At 35.2% G+C, this 18,403-nt stretch overlaps 2 protein-coding genes across 3 annotated transcripts; one reads left to right on the top strand and one right to left on the bottom strand.

The window, feature by feature from the left end:
• Positions 1 to 1,619: 1,619 nt before the first annotated feature.
• On the top strand, positions 1,620 to 11,895 carry LOC130809374 (folate synthesis bifunctional protein, mitochondrial-like). Of its 2 annotated transcripts, XM_057675130.1 has the most exons (4): positions 1,620 to 1,955; positions 2,936 to 3,013; positions 8,059 to 8,198; positions 9,270 to 11,690. In XM_057675130.1, exons 3-4 carry the CDS (start codon positions 8,129 to 8,131, stop codon positions 10,727 to 10,729), a joined length of 1,530 nt encoding a protein of 509 aa, XP_057531113.1. In that variant the 5' UTR covers positions 1,620 to 1,955; positions 2,936 to 3,013; positions 8,059 to 8,128; the 3' UTR covers positions 10,730 to 11,690. The 2 variants fall into 2 exon arrangements, with proteins under 2 accessions (XP_057531113.1, XP_057531114.1); XM_057675131.1 differs by lacking the exon at positions 2,936 to 3,013 and having other exon boundaries at positions 9,270 to 11,895.
• A 129-nt stretch (positions 11,896 to 12,024) lies between these two features.
• LOC130809376 (uncharacterized) lies at positions 12,025 to 16,177 on the bottom strand. Its single transcript, XM_057675132.1, has 2 exons — positions 15,787 to 16,177; positions 12,025 to 13,022 (listed from the first exon to the last, which is right to left on the bottom strand). Exons 1-2 carry the CDS (start codon positions 16,085 to 16,087, stop codon positions 12,805 to 12,807), a joined length of 519 nt encoding a protein of 172 aa, XP_057531115.1. The 5' UTR covers positions 16,088 to 16,177; the 3' UTR covers positions 12,025 to 12,804.
• Positions 16,178 to 18,403: the final 2,226 nt, after the last annotated feature.

The following is an 18,403-nucleotide window of genomic DNA, read 5'->3' on the forward strand; positions in this document are numbered from 1 at the left end:
TAAATAGCTAGATTTTGTATTTTGAAAAAAAATTGGAGTAATGGTAACGAAGTACTCAGTTCAACACTTACCATGACCTTATTTTACAAGAATGACTGATGAGTTAGGCATTTAATGGTTTATGCTAACGACTGATGAACGCTGTTTTGTATAAAAGATCACGGGTGTATTAATTGGTGAACATCATAGTTAGAATTGAAGTGTTTGTTTGGGTCTTTGGCTCGGTTTTGGACGAGTATCATTTGGTTCAATCGCATATTGAATCAGTTAACTTTTGTTTGCATGATGCGATGGGTCATACTTAGGTCGATTTAATTAGTTACAAGTTGATTTAACCATGATTATTTGTTTTATTGGGGGGTTTGCACTAGTTCTTTACCTGTTGAAGTTCGAGTCAAGTGTCATTAAGACTCGAATTGTTATCGGTCTATTACTGATTTGGTTTTTCTTAGCACAAATCGGATTCGATCTTTATTTTTTGAATAGGAATCAATTGCAAACTTCTATCAATCAAGTCAATGTCGAATTAAATTGATAATTGGTTTTTCAATTGATGTGTGTAATTGATTTTTCAATTGATATATGCTTATTTACTTACGAAAATTAATGACCCATAAATGTTTTTTTCGTTAAAAAATTACAGAGGTGAATTTTTTTGGAAAGTTTATATTAATAATTCAACCTTTCACCCATTGGTTACGAATAATCCAACCTTGAATTATTTTTTAATAATCTAACATTTTCCCTTAATTTGCTTTCAGCAAAACTTTTTATTTTATAATAATTCATACTTTGTCCGTAGTATGCTATCAACACACACTAATAGTATGTTGAGAGCAAACTAAGGGCAAAAGTTGATTTATTAAAAAATAATTAGGATTATTCACAACAAATGAGTAAAATGTTGTATTATTATCTTTTTCTCTATTTTTTAACTAGGGGTATTATAACACACCGATATTTCATAAAAGGAATAAAACTAGTGTAATTTTAATTGAAAAATATCTGAGCTACCTTGATGGTCAAGCTTGTTGTAATACCCCGAGATTTTCGGATGTCATTAATTAATATTTTAATAACTTTTGAGGATTTTATAATTATGTTATATTAATTTAAAAGTAGTTTTAATAAATTTCTTTCATATACGAATTTAAATATTAAAATATATTTATATTATAAATACAATTACGATTTCTAAATAAAGAGGTTTTAAATCAAATTATTATTTTATTAAAATGCGCGAGGAAATGAAGATGAGCTTTTAATTGAGCCTCGTAAAAAGATTAATTAAATAAATAATATAAAAAGGATAAATTAGTCTCAGAGAAATGATGTTATATGGAATGCTAAACTCTGTCACCCTAGGACTGTGGTTAAATGTATTAAAAATCTACAGAATTATGGGTGTTATGCCTAGGAAGGTTAGTGATAGTAATAGAACTTGGATGATTAGGCTTCTTAGCTGAGGTTTACTTGGTAGGTGCTATATACTTTTGCATCTACTTTAACTAGTTTTTCCTAATATATTATATGTTTTGACTCTTTGTCTATTTTAACGAGTTTTATTACCTTTTTCAAAAAAAAAAAAAAAAAGATAAATTAGGGTTTTATTTTAAAAAGACCGGAACACTCCTTCCCTCACAAGTCTCACGCCATTACTTCTCCTCTCTCCCTCCTTCTCCCTCACGGCTCACCACCACAGCCAGCAGCAGCAGCCGTGGCTTCCTCCACCAGTCCGGCTGCGTTTTCCCTTCCCCACGACAGCCACCAGCAGCGCCGGCCCAACTCCTCCCTCCTGGCAGCAGCAACAGCTGCGTTTCCCCTCCCCAACAGCAGCAAGCTGCTGTGACGCCAAGGCAGCAGCATCACGCAGCTTTCCTCCACTATCACACACGGTGGGTCACATCACCACCACAAGAACCACTAACTCCTTGATTCTTTCTAGTCTCCCCATTGTGAGCCATCTACTTTTTCTCTAAATAATTTTATAGTTTTATTTGGAGTTTTATTAAGTGTATTGGGTTTGATGTTGGTTTTGTGTTAAGTTCATTGAATCTTTGTGTGGGTAAGAGTTTGATGGATGTATTGGAAATATTTATGATTTAGGGTTTGAAGTATAATTAGAAATTATGGGCTGTGTGTTGATTGTGTGTTATTTTCTTTGAATCTTACTATGAGTAATAATTAAAGGTGTTATCTTTGAATATGAAATGACTAGGGTTTGGATTTAGAGATGAATTTATTAATAATGTGTGTTTATGCTATACTTTGGTGGTGTGGTGATTAATTGAATAACCTGTTATAGGTTGTTTTAAGACTTGGTTGATTATGGTTGTGATAATTAGTAATGTTTTTGATTGTAGTTGACTATAGTTATGGTTTAGGTTGTTGATTGGGAGTAATAGTTAGCTACTCGTTGTGACTTGATTGTTGTGAATTGCAAGTACTCTTAGTAGGTCGTCATTGAAGTTATACTTGCACAATTTTAGTAAAGCCAAGAGCATAATGTCAACTTATCGTCGATGGTTGCTGAAGTTTCTTGTCGTGTTGTTTTGATTATAGTTCTTTCTAGCTTTGGAGAATGTAACAAATGATATCGCGATTCGATAACTCTAAGATTTGCCTTATCGTTGTATAAGTGTTATATTAAAATTGTAAGGCTTAGTTTGATTAGTTATTTTTTGGGTAACGCGAACCGATATACTCAAAATTAGTTGATGAAAAGGAACGATTCACATATGCTTTTTACTTTAAATTGGTGAAAAGACTTATGTTGTGTTGAGTTAATGATTTTTGACTTGTATTGAATGAGTTGTGTGCGTGCTAGAGTAATCGAAAAACTCATGTTGAATAGGTGATAGTGGTTACTTTGGTATTTAGTTGGTATGGCAAAGTAGTTAAGGGAACTTATTAGTTCTATTCCTAACTTGTATAGGTTTCCAGTTCATAAGAGTAAAGTAGAACCTTAGTTGGGTGAATTTTGTAACTTTTGGTCGTACAGTGACGCTTACAGGTACGTACACGCAGTAATTAACCCTTATATACAATTTTCCTTCTAGAGATCATTGTTTATTGTTTATTTTGATAATATGCATTGTATCGAAACTATGAGGTACTAGTGAATACACTTTATACGAAGAGCTATGGACTATGAAATCCTTGTGCTTAGAATAGTTTAGAGAATGAGAGTGTTAGTAGAAGACGTGGACCACCCTCTTATTTATTTAAGAATTGGATTATGCCTTACTTGGATCTAGAATGACTCCTTTATAGGTGAATTTCATATTTTGTTGAGTGTCTCAGTGGGTTTTGGCGTTTTGCTATCCCAGGGCGCTCATTAATATTCGAAAGTAGTTATTCCCATTTGATAAAGTATTAGAGTATGATTAGCTGGTGTGACTCAACTGGATTATGTCCAGTTGATTTAATAGTCCTCTATGTGAGATCTGACGGGATCACCGTATGGGGGGTATGAGCATACCTTTGTCATTGGGCGCCAAGTGGCCAATACCGCCCCTTGATCGAGGTGTTACCATGCGGGCCTTGCAAACCCCAATATGATGGCCTCTTCACTATATGATTACCCCAGTGTGTTAGTTTTTCCCAAAGGTAGGACCCAAGAGGGTGGTCAGCTGGAGGGGTTGAGCTCATACTTTGCCATGGGCGCCGGGTGGCCGATAACGCCCATGGTCGTGTCATTATGACATGAAGTGGAGAAAATATCCACTGATAGATTGTTACTCATTGACAGAAAGTTATTCATTCATAGAAAGCTTACACATTGATAGAATGTTTATTCATCGATAGAAAATTTATTCAATGATAGAGTAGTCTATGCTAGTGAGAAGTGCGCCTAAGTTAAGTTACCTCAAGGGAGTTACGAGTTTTAAAGATAGACTATGATCACACTTATTTTAAGATAGACAAGCTCTATAGGGTCATGTGTTAGGTAGTCTGTTAATGCCTTGGTTAAGTTGATACTACGCGTGTTTTACAAGAGTTTATGTTTTGAGAAGAGGAATGTGATGATCTGCATCCTACCCAAGAGCACATGGTTCGGATTGGAAAGGACGTAACGAGATTAAGAAGTATAGGGGAACGATAAACGGTTACGATTTGTGCTTCTGTCTTATGAATCATCTTATGTTGTTGTATAACATAATGTCACCTAATAGTTGGCCTTATTATATTTGATGCTAGTTACTGATGTGTACGTGTACGTGTACGTGTTTGTGTTTATGTTTGATTGTTTGATGACTTTCTATGATTGTCCTGGTATGACACATTGGCCTTTGGTCTGATGTCGAGCAGCAGGAGGATCATAGACAGGCGTGACAAGTATTGGAGCTTCTTTTGCATTGCATTGCATTGGGGGAGAGTGATGAGGGCCTTACATGACCCGTGTCATACCGTTATCTTTCGATTTTGTAGCTCTTGTTCATCTTTTGTAAACTTTGGTTGTATACGTTTTGTTATGAGACCTTGTGTACTCCTTTGTATATTTGTCTTTCCGCTGCGTAGTTTATAACTTTGTATGTTTTAGTTTAAAAGTTTTGTCATTTGAAACTCAAGCGTTAACATTGGAACCACGATCCATGCTTGACATGAGAAGCTGGCGATGAATCATTCCATCGTGATATAGTTTTGATAGGCTGTTGATGTCTTTACTTTATTAGATTCTGAATAACTTGTGTTTTTCTACAAAAGCGTACAGTTTTAGGGCAGATGCTGTGAAATTTCCACTGGCTTTTTAATAGTTTATTATTATTTTATTTTAATGTAACACCCGAATTTCCTCCCGTCCTTTACGGTTTTGGTTTCGTACAAGGGGATTGGAAATTCAGGGGTGTTACAGACTTACAGGTGGGTTACCAGAGCCAGTGGTTCCTAAATTAAAAATCTGGGTATACCGTTGAAATGAATTTCGAAATAGATTTGGAAATAAAACTATTTGTTGAGAGTAGGGGGTAGACATGGGTTAGGTACATATCACATTTCCACGCATTTTGATTTTCTTTGCATTTAGTATATTGGAAACTTAATTGATTTGTATGTCTCATGTTCATGAGAGTTACTATTTTAAGTCGACCTTAATTACTATTATATGAATATTGATTTAATTAAATATACAGATAACATTTCTGCATCATTGAGCATTAGTGATAGCCATTGAAACAATCCATAAGTTTATAAGAATTTCATAATAGTTCGTAATTTTGGAGATACTAGTTTATGACGACATAGAAAACGTGAACCAAACGACCTTTTGTGATCATATTTGATTTTGATGCCAATATGAAATCCATACTTGTTTGTATGGTCACGCATATGCATCAATATGTTGCATTAATCAGTAAGTATTTCGATATGGATTAAGTATATGATCAAGTGTTTCTTGGTTTAGTTATTATTCAAACATTTGAATTAGTTAAGCCTATTAGTTCTTCACGGCATAAAAAGTTGTGATCAAAAGCTTCTTAATATGGTTAATAAGCATCCAAGGAAGAGTGTAAGTAGTTTGAACCAGAATAAGGACTAGAGGCAGAAGGTTATTTCTTTCTATATAAACAAACTCAAATCCAAATTTTTTGGATCGTATAGAATTAGACTCATATCCCAAAACTAGAGGCGGATGGTTCAATAGAATCTAAAGTCATGAGGTCATGTCGATCTCAAGCTCAAACCCTCAAAATACGATTGATACCAAGACTCATAAGTCATATGGTAGGTGTTGAGGTCCGCCGCCACGTGTTGAGGGTCTGACGGTATTGGTCATCCCCTCTTAACTTGTCTTGGGTTGAGATGGTGCTTTTGTGATTTCATCCTTGATTGTTTCGGTGGCTTAGGACTTTGAGGGTGGCGAAGTTGGTGTGCTCATAGATTGTTTGGTGGTCTCTTGTTTTGCCCTTGTGGTTTTGGTCCATTAGGTCATTTTGTTAGTTTGGGACTAGTTGTTCTTTAATGTACTGGCTAATGTTAAGTGTATTTGAAGGGCCAACTTGTGGCTTTACCCAGGTAATTTGACCTTTAGGTCTAGGTGTTTATTTGGGCATGGTCGTATGTGCGGTGTCGGTGTATTTTGTGGTTTCATCCACTATTTTGATTTATCGGGTTAAAGGGAGCCCTCCCCTCCTATGTTTATCAATTGCTTTTTCCCTCAAATTTTTTATGCCGACAAGTTCATATAATATCCTTTATTTATTTCGAATTCACCAATTTTTCTTAAAAAGGAAGACTCATAGGTTACCAATACCCATCTTTGCCCCTGATCCATTGGTAAAGCACATATGGTAATTTCTACTCTATATGGCAATGAGAATTTGAAGATAAAAATATGGAATTAGGAATGGGATTTGATTGTTTGAAATTTATATAATATACTTCCAATCCCTTATTTGGTATTTTTAAGGGAATAAGTTAGGAATTATAGATATGTATAAAAAATAAATTGTGAATTGACAATTTTGTCCCCATTAAAAATTAAAAAAACTTATGAAATTTTTATAAATTAAGGGTATAAATATCTTTTCCAAACAAAACCGAATTCCCATCCCTAGTACGTGCCCCCTAGGTATTAAAACCATGGGAATGTAAGGCAACAATTCTCATTCCTAATCCCTAACTTTAATCCCAATCCCACTTTCCATACACGGTATTTTATAATATTTGGGAATTAAATTCCCATTCCCATCCTAAATTCCCATAAACCAAACACCCCTTAATTGTTCTGTGTAGTTTTCGTTCTAAACCCCAAACAAATCCTACCACCACTAATCCTTATTACTTATTGTGTAATACCCCGAGATTTTCTGACGTTATTGATTAATATTTTAATAACTTTTGGGTATTTTATAATTATATTAAATTAATTTAGAAGTAGTTTTAATAAATTCCTTTCATATATGAATTTAAATATTAACATATATTTATATTAAAAATACAATTACGATTTCTAAAATAGTGTTCGAATCAAATTATTATTTTTATTAAAATGTGTGAGCACACGAAAGTAGTTTTTTTTAGTTGGGCTTCGCAAGAAAATAAAACTAGGTAAATGAATAAATAAATAACTAAGTAAACAAATAAAATAAAAGGGAGGGATTAGCGTTTTAAGTGAGACAACCTTGCCTCAACAACTCACGGCTGCCTTTCCTTCTTCCCTCTCTTCTCTTTCTTTCTCTTCTCCCTGTGAAGACTCACGGCTCACTCACGGCACACAGCAACCGATTGCTCCTCCCCACAACCGACAGCACCACCATCTCCCTCCATGAGCAGCAACCAGCCTTTTCCTCCCTTCTAGCGGCAGCAGCAGTTGCGTTTTGCCCCAACATGATCTTTAGAAAAGCCTGCGATGATTCACTCCGCCGTGATATAGTTTTGATAGGCCGTTGATGCCTTTACTTTATTAGATTCTAAATAACCTTTATTTTTCTACAAAGGCATATAGTTTTAGGGTAGATGTTGCCAAAATTTCCACTGACATTTTAAAAGTTTATTATTATTTTTTTATTATTTTAATATAACACCCGAATTTTCTCCCGTCCTTTACGGTTTTACTTTCGTACAAGGGGTCGGAAATTCAGGGGTGTTACATTTTGTTTGCTATCTTTCTCTATATTCCTACTAAATTAAGACCTAAATGCTGTGTTATTCCTTTTGAGGTTGTCAAAAAGATACAAAAATCGTCTAATTTACAATTCATGTTTGTTCTTGTGTTTTCTACACTGCTGATGCTATTGGAACAAACATTGAACTTTCAGGGAGTATTTTGATTTTGCTGTAAACTTGCCAAATGTATTTTGGCTATTTTGATTATGTGTATTTCACTGTGCCTTGTTTCCATGGGGCTAAAGATTTATAGTTCGTTGATTTCGAATTACAATTGACTATAGTAAATAACTCATAAAATCTGTTGTTGTTGATTATGTGTATTTCTATGGAATTTTATTTGATTTACAAATAAAATGCTCAATGTATGATGGCTACTTGACATTGTTCTCTAGTTAATATTAATCCTTTTTGTTAATCTTAAAAATTTCTTCTAATTTTGAATTGCAGTGGTATGAAGTGTTGTTTAGTATACAATCAATTTTTCTAAACTGGGCTATTAAAGAGAAGCATTGTAGACATGAGGAATGTGTTCAAGCGTCTCAAGACAACCAAATTACTCCCAAATGGGATCTTCAACTGTAATAGAGGTAAATCACATGTATTCTCATTTTATGGTTATTGTTTCTTTTGAAGGATTTTATTATGTAGTTATCAATGATGAAGTAAGAGGAGCTTGAGCATTCAAATTTATATATCAGTCACTGGTAATGGACATCTAAAATATGGACCAAAAGTTATCTTCAGTTGTTGTACTAGAAGCTGCAAATGTATGCTTAAAGTTTAGGTTGGAGTTGCAATAACATTTCATTACCCCCAGCGCTATTAAGTGGCTCACACCTAGACGAGGTTTGGGGGTCAAATGGTGCTACCTTCTGCAAATTTGAATAGAATTAGGGATGTTTACTTTTACGTTTGTATAATAGGGGTGTTCAATGGGACGGATAAGGGCAAGACTGTGCTTAAGTTAATATGGGCCAGATTGGATAAGGGCCCTTTAAACTTAATATGGGCTTTTAATGAGCCGAGCTTTGAAAGATCGGTCCAGCCCAATCCAACCCGTTTTTATTACTTAAAAATATTTTGATCCCCATTTATCAATTAATAACAATTAAATTGAAAAAATATCAATAATCATTGGCATTGTCATTTATAATATTTAAGTTATCCATCAATTATGCTCTTTACAAAGGCCCGTTTTCTACCCTTGTTGAGCTCTTTTATAGCCCGTTTCATTTTAATTATAGTAGAGCAAATTTCGGCCCGGGCCATTTTCAACCCTGCCCCTACAAAGCCCTTCTAAAATTGGCCGGATAAGTGCTCAAAATGGGAACGTGACCCGTCGAACACCCCTAGTGTATAATCTGATGAATAAATGTACAATGATGTTCATTTCTAAGTCAGTGATCTATATATTATCGAGTTTTCGTTAAAAAGGATATATAAATAAAATTAGAGACATCTTTTAGCCCTAATGTTGTCCGTTTTCTTTTCTTGGTGAGACTGTTTTGGACAAAAAAAATTATGTTCAATGTTTGATTTACTCGGCATTGATGCAAATAAATGGATAAAAATGGTGTTTTCCTATGATTTATGTTTCGATAAAAGGATTTCGAATCACAATCGTATGAAGTTTGAAATACAACTATGTGTTTTTGTAGCTTCGTGTTTTGCTTTCCTTCACTCATCACCAGTGGACGATGTTGAAGTTTGTTCCAAGAAGCAAGAAGTCGTTATTGCAATTGGGAGCAATGTTGGTGATAGATTAGAAAATTTTAACCAAGCTCTGCAACAAATGAAGAGATTAGGCATAGACATCACAAGGCATGGTTGTTTGTATGAGACAGAACCTGCATACGTGACTGATCAACCGAAGTTTCTTAACTCTGCTTTAAGAGGCTTTACAAGACTTGGACCTCATGAATTATTAGGGGTATTGAAGAGAATCGAAAAAGATATGGGTAGAACCAAGGGAATAAGGTATGGTCCTAGACCAATTGACTTGGACATACTATTTTATGGGAAGTTTAGGGTGAGCTCTGAGAGCCTCACTATCCCCCATGAAAGGATATGGGAAAGACCATTTGTGATGGCACCATTGATTGATTGTATTGGGTCTGATGTAGAAAATGACACTATTTGTACATGGCATTCATTATCAAATTTTTCGGGCGGAATCTTTGAAGCATGGGATAAACTCGGTGGAAGTTCCCTAATCGGGAAGGATGGAATGAAAAGGGTTTTGCCCGTTGGGAACCGCTTATGGGATTGGTCTCATAAAACCTCTGTAATGGGAGTCTTGAACTTGACTCCTGATAGCTTTAGTGATGGAGGAAGGTTTCAATCTGTCGATATTGCAGTTGCTAAGGTTTGTCAAATGATCTCAGATGGGGCCGACATAATTGACATCGGGGCACAATCAACCAGACCCATGGCAACTAGGATTTCGGCTGAAGAAGAGATAGAAAGAGTAGTACCTATATTAGAAGCTGTCAAGGATTTGATCGAGGAAGAAGGAAGAATCTTATCGGTGGATACATTTTATTCAAAAGTTGCTTCTGAGGCCGTCAAGAAGGGGGCACACATTGTGAATGATGTCTCTAGTGGGAAATTCGATCCTGAGATGTTCAATGTTGTTGCGAACCTTAAAGTTCCTTATATAGCAATGCACATGCGAGGAGATTCGACTTCAATGCAAAATTCTGAGAACTTGACGTACAATGATGTTTGTAAGCAAGTGGCTTCGGAGTTGAGCTCTAGGGTCATAGATGCAGAATTATCGGGAATTCCTGCTTGGAGGATGGTTATTGATCCCGGCATTGGCTTTTCTAAGAATACGAAGCAAAATTTGGAAATTCTTAGTGGTTTACAAAAGATACGGGAAGAGATAGCTAAGAAGAGTTTGGCGGTAGCTCATTGCCCCTTGCTAATTGGACCTTCAAGAAAGAGGTTTCTGGGCGAAATTTGTAATCTCCCTGTAGCAGCTGATAGGGATCCTGCTACCGTTGCTTCTATAACTGCTGGAGTTTTAGGTGGTGCAAACATTGTAAGAGTACATAATGTGAGGGATAACCTTGATGCTGTCAAGTTATGTGATGCCATACTCGGAAAATCGGATTAATTGCTTGTTTTGGATTCTTAGAGCTGATGTTCCTGATTTTCTTTTGCTTTTATATGCCCAAGATTCATAGTTTAGGCAAGGTATATACTTCCTTAGAGCTGCATCAAGTTTCAATGAACATCAAATAGCTACACATTGCCAATGATGTCTAGTGGAAAGTTCGATTTCGAGAATGATGAAGTTCGCAATGCCGGTTCTTAGGGCATTCGAGGTAGCCGACTGCCTAGGGCGCCAGAAATAAGGAGTCTCAAATATTAAATGGTGCTATTCAACCCGATTTTGAGCAATACTTTTTAAGTGATTTGTTTGTGAACCTTTTTTATATTTGAAGTAATATGATGTTTTAAGGGCCACATTTTAAAAGACATCTGCAAAAATAAATAAGGGCCACCAAAATCTTTGCACCGCCCCTAGAAGTCCGTAAGTAATTTGCTCGAAAGTAGAGCTTTAGCCCCTAAGGTTATAGTTCTTACAGATGTAGAATCATTGGCTACTTGGCTATTTCTGCTTAGAACATCATAGCATTGATCCAGACTTTGAATTCCATGTAGAATTATGTTGTGACCGGTGACTCATGGTCGAATTGACCCTTTGAGGGAAGTTTAGTGCTGTTGAAGTTGTTCTTTGAGTCTATGGTTCAATCTGCTCGGTTTGATGAAGGTTGGACTGTGTCGAGACAAGATGGGTCAAAGAGGCCAATGGACAAGGAGGAGAAGATCAAGTCGACCTTGGGCAAGCTTGACCAAGTTGCTTGGACGAGCAGATCATGCAAACACTGTAAGAGTCTTGATTCTCTGAAGCTATGTGATATTGTACTCAAAATGGAATCTTCGGTATGATGTTAGTTTCAAGATTTTGGTTTTTTCCCCATATTTTTGTCCTATGTTGTATGCTTTTTTGTATTGTGCATCCATGCATATAATGACATATGCTGAGCAAATTTTGGTGCAAATTATTATTACAGAATAAATGTTGAGAATCTTATAAGGTAAAAAGTAAAAATTAGCAAATTTGGTAAACATTTTTAACCTATTGTAATTTTGCTCAATATTTGCATTTTATGTGAGGAAATTGGTTGCTTAGCTAGAATTGATGTAAGATGAAACATGTAAATGTTATCATGTGATCCAAGATTTATTGAACAAAAGTTTCAACTTTTTCTCGTCGATTAAAGTCCTATATTTTAACAAGGATAAGGCTGCGTATATTGGATCCTCCTAAACCCTAACTAGGCAGGAGTTACTATATTGTTATGCCATCAAGTCCAAGCACACAAGTGTGGGGTTTGTGCTTGAAATCCATTAAAAAGCTTGAGATTATGGTCCTTTAAAATCTTGAGTTGATCACAAACTCGAGCAAGTTTAAACCCAACATTAACTAAGCTTTGGAACAGTCAATCACAAGTAACTCGTGAGTTGCTCAACTCAATTGGCACCCCTAGGCTATGTTTTTTTTTCCATCCAATTCACTTCTATGCTAGTTCGTTCTACACAGCTCTTCGGCTTCTTGTGTAGTAACTTTGTGCTCTGCCATGATGTGCTGCATTTTCTCTTCCATCTCTGTCTCAGAAGCCTCAAAACATATAGTCAGATAGTTATTTGCTAGTTTCAGTAGAACAAAAGTAGTATATTATTAAACTTGGCCATTGATGCTTGAGCTAGAGCGCTTTGGTTGTGATCGAACGAATCCTGATTTTGTTCTTGATGATGTGAAGTAACAAGGCCTTCATTAAACTCCTCTATTCTTAAGCAGAGCATACAAAAATCAAGTGTGCCCAGAACCTGCCCAGCACCTAGCTCACGTAATACGCAGCGTTTTTTCCCCTAATCTAGTGTGGTCAAATAAAAACAGCAAGATTTATTGATATAATGTGCAATAGTAATTATTAGGTGAAATAATGCAATATGTAGCCTGTCACCTCATATCAAAAAAAATGTTGGGAGGAAAACATACTCGTTTATCACTAAACCTGTTGTTTATACATCTAACTGATCGATCATTGGTTTCAAAATCCAAATTAATACAAGGGCATTTGACGAAGATATCCAGAAGACCAGAACACATCTCCCTTGCATCTAACTGATCACTAAACCTTGTTTCTGATTTTGCTGTAAAACCTCAGCTTCGGCCCTAGCCATGGGATCGTCCTCTTTTTCTCCTTCACGCTCTTCGGCCAGTTTCTTTCTGTGAAGCTCTTCGGCAGCTTCTATTGAAGCTTTGTTCTCGGCCTGAAGACGCTGCATTTCCTCTTCCATTTGCTGCCTCTCAAACCATGTATCAGCATCCGCCCAAACTGCAGACAAGTATACAAAAATTAAATATAAGACGAAAGTCTTCACAGCTGCAGATCCAGTGAACAAAGTCATTTTTGCCAATGCCAAGCAAACCACAAAACAACAGGGCAAAAGAACACAACATTGCAGCATAAGAGCAAGTTCAGTGACCTACAGTTACTACAAAATCCAGGTTTGTGATACCAGCATGTCGATATGAATGAATTTGCTAATACATATAACCCAAGAACGATAACTAAGAATTAAGAAAAGAAAACAAGTCACCCACCACTGGAGTAATAGCAAGGTAACGACTGCCTGCTGATAAGAATTATTGGCCTGGAACTATGTGATGATCAACGTGTGTTGCTATTCTAGGTAAAACTAATCTAATCATAATATACAGATAAACTACAGGCCCAGAATTGGGGTCCTGAGCTATTGATCCAGCTGATGATGCAAAAGAGGGGCTGAATGAGACTAGCAATAAAAGTATAGGATACACTGACGATGGCCAATGCTTCCCCCTTCCCATCCAAACACCTAGGTTTTAGTTACACAATGTCGTGCACCAAGTGGCTAGAGCTAGATACCATAATGATGTCAAAGTCAACACATCAAAGTGAAGTCTTACATAAGTATACCTTACCTAATACCTAATTACAGGAACAAAATAATTAGAAAGCTAAAAATCTGATAGTAATACAAAGTTCTAACTTCTACAAGCAAGGAAGAACATAATGGGGGGGGGGGGGGTTTGGAATAATTGATTCATAACAATGAGTTGTTTCAACCAGCTAATTTACAAAACATTTTATGGTTTGACTATCCAACCACCTATTTTGCCAAATTAAGCTAAAATTGCACAATAAGTTATTTTACCAAACACCCCCAATATTTGAAAACTGAAAATCACATAGCAATAGAAAGTTCCAGCTTTTACATGAACTAGGATGGATCATACTCTATGTTTTTTCTTAGTTGCTGCTAGGTATTGACATATTTACTTGAAAACTAACGTGAAAAATGAAACAAACAAGTCTAGCTAAAAAAATCAAGACTGTAGCGGCTGTAAGACAACTATGTTCCCACACAACAAAAGCTCATATCCAAACATCAAACACATGCATAAGCAATTCATTTCCAGGTTAATAAGTCGGTTTCATATGTCTATTGATCGCAGTTCTATTATGAAGACATTAAGTTCCAGTAATAGGTAATCAATCATCAGTGAGCAGTATTTATTGGACTTTATTGACCGCGTTTCTATTATGCGGACATTGAAATTCCAATACTAGGCAATCATCAGTGAGCAGTAACTGACTAGTCAGAGACTCTCTGGCAGCATAGTGACAACATACTATTTGTGAAAAAGGGATAATCATAGCCATGATTTTGTCTTAACCTTGCAAATGGAGCTCTTTTTTACAAATAATGTATTTTTCACTTCCTAAAACTTCAAAGCTCTATCATTCCATATTCATCTCCATACTTATTCGCCTTGCACAACCCCAAGTTTGCAAAGACCCACATGTCATTAATCTGGTTCGACCCAACACTCTTGAAGTGCTCCGTCTAGTTCCTAATCCAATCTAGTTTACTAGTGTTACTTTTGTTAAACTTAGTTTTTGAATTCATTATTGTAATAATTTAGCTTGCAAACTCTTTTAATTTTATTTGTTACTTTATGAAGTAATTGAGTAGTTAAAATATGGCTAGCCAATCAGATCTAAGCGCTACAGGAAAACGCAAGCTGCATGGAAAGTTACGCAGGTTAAAACCCACCATCAGGTAATTATACTCACGTCTCAACAGCGAGTAATATTCATGACTGCTCCAAATCTAGGTGTGTAAAATTACTTGAACTACTTCGTGTGTTGATTCCAAAGGAGGACATATGTTTAAAGCAGCCAGCAAATGGATAGTTACTGAAACAAAGTAATGCGTATCATGGAACTTGGAAGACTCGTGCAATGAAGTTGCGCAAATTCCTTTGCGTAAGTTATAGCAGATTTCTTTAATTTATTTTTCTTTAATTAGCCATAGGAATCCTATAAATAGTACATGTTGTATTTCATTCAGGTTGTTGAAGTTTTAATCAAAACTCTAAACTTTGTTCAAGAGTCTCAAGTTAGAAACTTAGAATGCTCAAGTTAAAAATTTTCTACTTGGTTGATTGTGGCAAGTGAACTTGCTGTCTTAGAATTCGAAGCCTTTGGTTTTATTAGTGGTGTGCCTTATCTGGCAAAATTATAGATTGCCGAAACTATCTCTTGATCTTCCACCCTCCTAATACCTACTACTTGTTGTAGTGTGACTTATCAACACAACATTTACTCCATCCCATCTCCTTTCTTCTCCTCCCATCTGACCTTATAACATTCTTTTCTTAATTCTCCATTCACTCAGAACTCCGACGCTACATCTCTACACCAGGCCCTCCATTAAAGCATAGTACCGTAGCCCCTCATCTCGCCCCAAACCAGTTACTCCATAATCATACTCTCCCCACCTTCAATCTTGTCTAGCCTTGTATGTTCTCCTAGGTATTACAAGAGGGTACAAGACTTTTAGACGATAGAACAGAAAAAGACATTAATTCGACTGAAAGGATCCGCAATATCACATTAACATAAAACAACAAAAAAAAATGCGATGTCGGGCAACAAAATTACAAATCACAGCAACTGTAAAATCTAACACAATAAAATATCACAGATCAAAATGAAAGTAATTAGGGTTAGGCTTAGTGTAAAAAAACTAAAATAAGGAGAACGAACATACTAGGTTGAGCAGCCCATCCTTGTTCACCACCCTTAATCTTCTCAGGAAGAGCATAATTAACAGTGAGAACACGACCATAAAGTTCAGCACCATCCATATTATCCATGGCGGCAGAAGCATCTTCTCTCTCCAAGAAAGTAACAAATCCAAATGATCTATGTTTCTGCGTAGCTTGATCAAGTGGGGTTTTAACATCTTTGATTTCTCCAAAAGGGATGAAGGCAGCATGAAGAATGGATTCGTTAACTTCCTCGGCTAATCCTCCTACGTACAGTGTGTTCTTCTGGACATCTTGGTTCATCTTTGTTTCTTGTTCTTGCAGTACTATTTTAAATTGCCAAAGTGGTTTGATGTGCCCTCTGTTGAATTTGCTAATTTATCACTCTATCTACACTTCTACACTCTACAACTCTACTCCCTCATAACCTCATTTCTCGTTTTGTAAAGTCGGGTTCGATTATACAAAGTGTGGTAAATGTGAAATCGATTTCGTTTTTAACATTTCAAATACAGTATATACAATTACTTTTTTAATTAAAAACTAATGTAAATTGCAGTTTAAATCAACTTAAACAGATAACAAGTGACACTTTTACGTCCTCTATTCAATACTACTCTCTTATATACTAATTAAATGTCTTATTTAATTTTTTACACTTATTGATGTGTTATTGGACTGTTAGAGTGATCTTTAACATTTACAATTACATTCACTGATTTTTTTTGGCAATAAATTTTTGTGTTCCTCTTTGAAATATCATCAACATTTTTGTATCCAAAAGTAACAACTAGTCAATCAACTCGTCTTAGATCTCATAATAATCATTTTTAAAATTCGAGTCAATACATCTCTGACAGGGTACAGCTTCTCATGATAAACCTTTAACCTCAACACATACGCATACTCTGAAGGTCCGTTTGATTAGTGGTACTAAATTGTGGTAATGGGAATGATTTATAGTGTAAAATTTCATCAAAAGTTTCATATCATTCCTATGGTAATGAAACATGATCACAATAAAGTTTTTTTGTTTACAAATTTTCATTACCACCTAATACCACCTCTCCCAATGGTAATGCATTGGAATAAATGTTATGAAGAAAATGAGATGATTAAAGTTGGACAAAAATGACCATCAAGGTAGTTAAGAGATTTTTCAACAAAAATTACACTAATGTCGTGATATAACAGTCTCATTTTCACCCTTCCCTAGCTTTCTATGTCACCCTTAGTAGTACGTACTTACATTTCCTTACTTTTATCGATTCCACTTTATTTTAGTAGCTTTCAACGTAATTTGATGATGAACCACATAAATACTCCATTAATTCCAAATTTGCATTAATTTGATAGTGCAAAAATTGATTGTATTTATTTGGGGTAAATCGACTTAAATAGCTAGATTTTGTATTTTGAAAAAAAATTGGAGTAATGGTAACGAAGTACTCAGTTCAACACTTACCATGACCTTATTTTACAAGAATGACTGATGAGTTAGGCATTTAATGGTTTATGCTAACGACTGATGAACGCTGTTTTGTATAAAAGATCACGGGTGTATTAATTGGTGAACATCATAGTTAGAATTGAAGTGTTTGTTTGGGTCTTTGGCTCGGTTTTGGACGAGTATCATTTGGTTCAATCGCATATTGAATCAGTTAACTTTTGTTTGCATGATGCGATGGGTCATACTTAGGTCGATTTAATTAGTTACAAGTTGATTTAACCATGATTATTTGTTTTATTGGGGGGTTTGCACTAGTTCTTTACCTGTTGAAGTTCGAGTCAAGTGTCATTAAGACTCGAATTGTTATCGGTCTATTACTGATTTGGTTTTTCTTAGCACAAATCGGATTCGATCTTTATTTTTTGAATAGGAATCAATTGCAAACTTCTATCAATCAAGTCAATGTCGAATTAAATTGATAATTGGTTTTTCAATTGATGTGTGTAATTGATTTTTCAATTGATATATGCTTATTTACTTACGAAAATTAATGACCCATAAATGTTTTTTTCGTTAAAAAATTACAGAGGTGAATTTTTTTGGAAAGTTTATATTAATAATTCAACCTTTCACCCATTGGTTACGAATAATCCAACCTTGAATTATTTTTTAATAATCTAACATTTCCTCTTAATTTGCTTTCAGCAAAACTTTTTATTTAATAATAATTCATACTTTGTCCGTAGTATGCTATCAACACACACTAATAGTATGCTGAGAGCAAACTAAGGGCAAAAGTTGATTTATTAAAAAATAATTAGGATTATTCACAACAAATGAGTAAAATATTGTATTATTATTATCTTTTTCTCTATTTTTTAACTAGGGGTATTATAACACACCGATATTTCATAGAAGGGATAAAACTAGTGTAATTTTGATTGAAAAATTTATGAGCTACATGTTTGTCTAACTTCAATCATTTCATTTTATTCATAAAATTTATTCTAATGTATTATCGTTGGAAGATATAGTATTAGGTATATAAAAATTTGTAAACAAAAAACATTTTTTTGATCACTGTTTCATTACCATGGAAATGATAGGAAATTTTGACAAAATTTACACTAGAAATCACTTTAATTACCCCCATTTAATACCATTTATCA

This window comes from Amaranthus tricolor, chromosome 3 (genome assembly GCF_026212465.1).
Source record: "Amaranthus tricolor cultivar Red isolate AtriRed21 chromosome 3, ASM2621246v1, whole genome shotgun sequence".
Taxonomy (NCBI): domain Eukaryota; kingdom Viridiplantae; phylum Streptophyta; class Magnoliopsida; order Caryophyllales; family Amaranthaceae; genus Amaranthus; species Amaranthus tricolor.

Bases quoted from the DNA above. Each gene is read 5' to 3' on its own strand.
- LOC130809374 (XM_057675131.1), top strand. From the start codon at position 8,129: ATGAGGAATGTGTTCAAGCGTCTCAAGACAACCAAATTACTCCCAAAT. The intron at 8,199-9,269 runs GTAAATCACATG...GTGTTTTTGTAG, and splicing joins GATCTTCAACTGTAATAGAG to CTTCGTGTTTTGCTTTCCTT.
- LOC130809376 (XM_057675132.1), bottom strand. From the start codon at position 16,087: ATGAACCAAGATGTCCAGAAGAACACACTGTACGTAGGAGGATTAGCC. The intron at 13,023-15,786 runs GTATGTTCGTTC...ACTTGTCTGCAG, and splicing joins AGGATGGGCTGCTCAACCTA to TTTGGGCGGATGCTGATACA.